Genomic DNA, 6,000 nt, shown 5'->3' on the forward strand with positions numbered 1-6,000 from the left:
TAGAATCCATCTGTGCTACGTTTTGGCCAAATCTCTGTGAAACTGGTTACTTTCATTTAATGTAAACCAGTCACAGAGATCACAGCTAGCATGGAAAAACATCTGGCATGAAAGTGTAAAGTGAAGCCAAGTAGCAGGAGAAAAGCATATGAACGCACTAATGACTGCTTGTTGCACTAGCAAGAAGTTTCTGTGCTGCAGCTGAAGTGCACTGCCAAGGTAACTTGGGAAATATGCCTTGTTGGCACATATTTTTCTATTGCCATTCCTTCCCCCTGTATATCCAAAAACATAGCCTTGCACATAAGTGTCATTTCATCCTATGGCACTTTCCATCTCTTTGACACTTAATAAACTGAAGAGAACTGTAAACCACTTAGAGTTTAAAATAAAATACCCTTCAGCCCAMAGGGAGCCTACCTCACAGTTACAGATGTTACAGTTGTTATAATATATACAGTTGTTATAATCTGACGGAAAATTCTTCTAGGTGCATTAAACGAAAGTGTCTTTTCCTAATATCTGCATAAGTGTTGTCCTACCTTCATGAAGTTGTTCCCACTGATCCATGCCCTGTTGGATATTTATTTTACATAGTGCAAGAAGGCTGTGAAGTAACTTGCTTTCTGTTGCTTTCTTGGCTGTTCTCTGGTAGTAGCTGTATGAGCCATTAAGACAGTGCATGCCTACGCTGATGTTGAAGGCGTGTATACTTTGCTCTATTGCTGTAAGAGTTCTGTAGGATCAGCGTGAACAGCATTGCTGTTTCAAAGGTCTCCCCCTTTTTTTACTGGATTTATTTGACTCTCCTCATCAACCTGAATTCTTTACTTCTGCAGGCCCTAAACTCGCTTGTGTTTTTCTTCAAAAGTGTGAACAAAGTCAGTGTATTGAAGGTAACAAACTGACAGCTCAGATCAAGAAAAGCTGGGACAATGTGTTGGCAGCTTCATCTCACCACTGCAAAAATATCTTCAAATTTGCCTCAGAAAAGAACAGCTATATGATGTCAGTGTMATTCCAGCCTGTAGCCTCTGCCTGGGTGCCAGCAGGGGCAGGCAACTACCAACCAGTCTAAATAATTCTGGCTTGTGATTTTKGAGACCTCTACATGGTTGGTGTCTTCAGCACAAGCCTCTGGAGTTATAACCAGTGATAACTGCAAACAGCTGGAACAAAACCTGCCTGGATTTCTGAGCTGCTCCAATCTCTGTTAATTTTTTTTCAAAGAAGAGCAGGAAAAGTTCCATCACAACTAAAGCATGTTAATTTTAGCTGTAGTGAAAGCACAGAATAAAACATTTGTCAAGCAGAAAAAGACAATATTGTTTTATTTCCAGTGAGAGGCCAGCAGAAGAAGAGGAAGAGAGATGCTAATTTATTACTGTAAAAACGTTTATGTTACTGTTTGCGCTATGAAACTCTAGAGGTGGTGGAGGTGGGAGTCAGCTACAGTCAGTCTACATGTAATAGTGATTTAGAGATATGTTAAAGCATAAATGAGCAGCTCTAAGACAAAAAAAAAAGTGCAAGGCAGGGAATACATGTTTTTATACACACACACATATATATACACATGTAAAACATGTTATATAAATGTATAAGGAAACATTTCTGGTTCTGAAAAATGACGCTGGTCAGTTTACTTTCCATATATACTTTGTGCACAGCAAACTTTCTTCAAGAGAAAGAGATGCTTTATAGAGTGAAAGAAGCTAAAGACAGACGTTCGGTTACTGGGTAGTGTCATGCAGTGGTACCCAGGGAGTTTTGCACAGCACTTGTTGATCCAGCTTGATTTCTTGCCTATCTTAGAACTGTCTTTGGGTGGACGCTGCTGGCACAGCTGCTGTATCTCTGCTTGCACGCTCTAGCATCTCCCTTCCGGGCGAGGTAGTTAGCCTGTGAGTGACCCAGGATCTGCATGGTCATGCAGTGCTCTACCAGGGCTAGTGCATACACGTGGAATCCAATRCAGCGAACAGCCTGATACAAACGCTTTGTATGCCAGTTTACTTCTGTCAAATGTCATAATCTTATCTTGAGACAGAATGCTTAGGTTGCTTTGAGATCCTGCAGTGTAGCTATTGTGCTGTCCATGAACAAATCGTCATTACARTTTTTATTGCTTTTTTTTCTGTATGTGTGTCTCTTCAGTTCAGCGAGCTTCATTCTTTGCTGCTACTGATGAAAACCATAGACCTGTGAGTGTTGCCTCCTGTAGTGATCAGGCTGAGGACCAGCTTACTGCACAAATAAAGCCTTATACAGGGTAAGTAAATATATCGGACGGGTAGGTTTTCTCAACTAGAAATTGGGGAAAAGAGCATAAACATGTTTCTTTAGAAGCCATCYCTAGCCCTCACAGAAGACCTCTTCTCACAAATTCTCTTGAAGTTGGGAAATGAAAACAGAAGAGTCATAAGTGCTATTTAACCTCTGTGCCAGTTTTTTTTGTTTGTCAGACATGTTTGAGTGTGTCCAAGGCTGTGGTACTACAGGGACATATAATAAGCAGAAGTAGAGAGAAACCAAGTGATGAGATGACCCAATTACTTTTGTGTTAAATTTGTTCTATTGTTTAATCTGTTGCACATTAGATGTTCTCTTTTTGTTGTTTTTTTTTTTTTTGATGTTGTTTTTGTGAATTCATCATGTTCCTCAGCGTGCATGTACACAAAGCCACAAAGCTCTTTGGTATAGATATTTTTTTTTTATACAATATTTGAAGATAGCAAATCTTGTCAATACCTACTTTTGTTTCCTCTCAACAGTAAAGAATCTCCTCCAACTCTCGCCTCTAAGGTGGACCAGCTGGAAGGTTTACTGAAGATGCTGCAAGAGGATTTAAGGAAGGTAAACATTCAATCTACAGAAAATTGCTAAGGCATATATTTTTAGTGCTGACAAGTGATGCTAATTACATAATCCAGCTTTGCCACACCTGGGCCTGTAACAATCTCATCCTTCTGTGAGGAAAAAACAGTTCTTTACTACTTTTATCRGAGTGTAGTTCCAATTATGCAAGGCTAGAATGGAGTGTCTAAATTTTAGGCATCTGACTTCTGCTTAAATTAGGAGGGCGATTCAGAGCGTTTCCGTTCCTAGTTCAGGCAACTGTGTGAGAAGCCATAAGTTGCAYGTGAATATTTCCTGCTGATGTTGAAAGGTCTGCACTATCATCTAAACGTACATTTTCTGCTATGGAAACTTTCTCTATTAGGCTGATGCCTGCTTGATCCAGGGAAGATCTGCTGTGGTCAAATGAAAAGTCTCTTGTGTGGCAAAGCATTTACAGAAAAGTTTCCTATCTCTTCTTAGTTAACCATCAACCATTGAATGTGCAGAATATGGCATGAATAGTTTTATTTCGTCACTTGGGGTGCCAGCTTCTGTATGAGAATTTAATATAGAGAAATCCCATTCATTCAAGCCAGAAGTGAGAGATGAAATGTCACAACTGTCCTAGTAGTAAAAAAATGTGTATTAAAGCACATAAAATTCTTATAAAGAATGAGGCTCATGGTCTGTAAGAAATTCTTGCCTATTGCTATAGGTAGGATGCATGACCTAGAATTATAACCAAGATTTGTRTATTTTTTTCACACCTAAGGAAAAAGAGGACAAAGCCAGTCTTCAGGCTGAAGTACAACATTTGCGGGAAGACAACTTGCGGTTACAAGAGGAATCCCAGAATGCAACCGAGAAACTGAAGAAATTCACTGAATGGGTTTTCAACACAATTGATATGAACTGAGAGCAGTGTACGGGGAAGCAAACTATCCATTATGAATATTATTAGTGGGACTTAAGCTTTAATGCCACCTTAATCATGACATGTGAAAGTATAGTCAGAGCACTTCCCTGTCCTTCATCCTCCAATAACTTTTTTGCATCTCTGCGTGCACTCGGAACAATTGCAGATCAACAATCAGTGTCTGCCTTTTGTAGAAAAACAAAAAGTAAATAATTTTAAAAAGGTAAAATAAAAGTTTAACTGCTAAAATGTGAATGTCTATTTTTTGCACATTGTCTCTTTATCTGTTATGTACAAAATGATTTGGAGGCTGGATCAGGTTTGCTGTTCCATCTGCCTCTCTTTCCATTAACTCTTTTCTCTCTTTTTCAGGTAATCTGCTTTTCCTTGCAGCTTTGGCAAATATTATGACATCTAGAAAATTAGAAAGAAGTGTTTATTTTACCGCTTTTCTTATGTTGTTTTCTGAAGTATGCCACAGACAAGGGGATGTCATGCAATGTTTTAGGTGTCTCTTTAGCAATTTGCGCTTGATTGCTAGTGCTACCTTCCCATACGTTACAGAGAACRCGTGTCCATAGTGTATGGTACAGTACAACCAGCATCATAATATTTGGAGAGAAACTAGAGACTTGACCRTGGGTGAGGCGTATTATTACACATGTATTGCATTAGCGTTTCTGATTGCCTTTGTTTCCTGTGGAAACAACGGCTGCAAGTGAGTTTACGAATAACAAAATTAGGCATGCTGCAGTGCATACCCAATCAGGCTGGCTGAGAGATACTGAGTACTGTTGCWGTTTTTGCTTCAGTATGGTCCCCCACCCTTTCAGGGGAATCTGTTACTTGCATATGTGCAGAAGACTTTGGCTGAAGTTGTAAAGAGGTAAAGAYTTTTTCCCCCCCTCTGAATTCTGTGTTTCCTGGAAAATCCACATAAACCATTTCAGCGTCTCCGTGCACCTGCCTTCCCATTCCATTTCTCTGGACTTCTCAGATCGTTAACAGATTTGAGAAATGTTTATTAATCTTGTGTTTTACTATGTGAGAGATCTTATAAATCCTTTAGTGTCACAAACAGGAATAAAGATGAAACTGGAGAATTTTTCTTCAAAATGATGGCATAGGATTGGAGCTCTGAAATCCCAGATACCCAGTGACACTATCTAGTATAACAGTTCTCAACCTGCCAGGTACCAGGAAAGCTGATTTCTTCTTCTCTGAAGGAAAAACTAACTTTCCACAACATACTGCCTTTCCAGAACACCTCCTAGGTGTCAGAACACAACTTGGAGGCCCTGCAGCCTGCGCAGGCATTGAGCCAGGCAGCCTGCTGGGAAGCCTTTCCTGCTCCCTTCTTAGGGTGCAGTCACTACCTTAGTAAACATTGCGTTGCATAAGGTGCAGTGTATTTGGGGGTTAATTTCAAGAACATCCTCTCCCTCCCCTTTGCCATGCTTTCAAATAAACAAAATAAAACCATCAGGCATGGTCTTGCCACAGAAACTTTAAATCAATCTCCTCAAATCCCTTTTTCACGCTTTTTAATCGTGCTGCACACAAGTACGCACTGCACTTCAACCTCAAGCTTCATTTATGATGCTAATCCCCATGGAGTTCTCTAATGTTTTGTCATGGAAATGGCTCTCTTTGGAACTATTTCTGGAGTGCTTTTGTAAAGGTTTAGAATGTTCTGGGTTTTTTAATGACTTGTATGAAGGAGATTTATATAATGCCTGATATTATTTGTAAATGGGAAATATTGCTAACATCTCTGAGCATCCTGAAGTCTTGCTTATTCTCTTTTATTTTTAAGTTTGTTTTGGTTATTATTTTATTTCAAAAAATATTTTGGGACTTGGGGCAGACTATTTATTAGAGTTTTGCAACAGAGTTCTTCTTGTATGATGCCACTCAAGGCTACTTGTAAAATTCTGACAATAAAACTCATTTTAAAGGCTCTTCTAAACCATTTTCTTGTGGTTTTTATTTGCGTTGTTTGAAACTTTCCGTTGTGCCCATTTCTTCCCACTTTCTCCCTGTATCACTTCTCTCAGTGCTTTGAGATTGAAGAGTTTCATTCTCTTAGAAGACCATCGTTTGGCATTTATACACACACACACACACACACACACACACAGACACACACACACGCTCACACATACTGTATCCCTTGACTTTCGTGTTAGTGCACAAATCTGTCTTCCCCCATTAAAAAAACTCCTTGCATTCTGCAGTGCTGG

General features: G+C 39.5%; 1 protein-coding gene across 5 annotated transcripts in view; it reads left to right on the forward strand.

Annotated features, from left to right (window-relative positions):
* The window catches only part of SIPA1L1 (signal induced proliferation associated 1 like 1), a 198,703-nt gene extending 192,977 nt beyond the window's left edge, over positions 1–5,726 (forward strand). For all 5 annotated transcript variants that reach the window (XM_085299806.1, XM_085299810.1, XM_085299809.1 and 2 more), the window contains 3 exons: positions 2,158–2,272; positions 2,775–2,856; positions 3,614–5,726. In XM_085299806.1, coding sequence (XP_085155932.1) covers positions 2,158–2,272; positions 2,775–2,856; positions 3,614–3,757 — 341 coding nt within the window. In that variant the 3' untranslated portion in view covers positions 3,758–5,726. The remainder of the gene's footprint in view (positions 1–2,157; positions 2,273–2,774; positions 2,857–3,613) is intronic.
* Positions 5,727–6,000: the final 274 nt, after the last annotated feature.

This window comes from Rhea americana, unplaced genomic scaffold, assembly GCF_003343005.1.
Source record: "Rhea americana isolate MKP2758 unplaced genomic scaffold, rheAme1 scaffold_155, whole genome shotgun sequence".
Lineage (NCBI taxonomy): Eukaryota > Metazoa > Chordata > Aves > Rheiformes > Rheidae > Rhea > Rhea americana.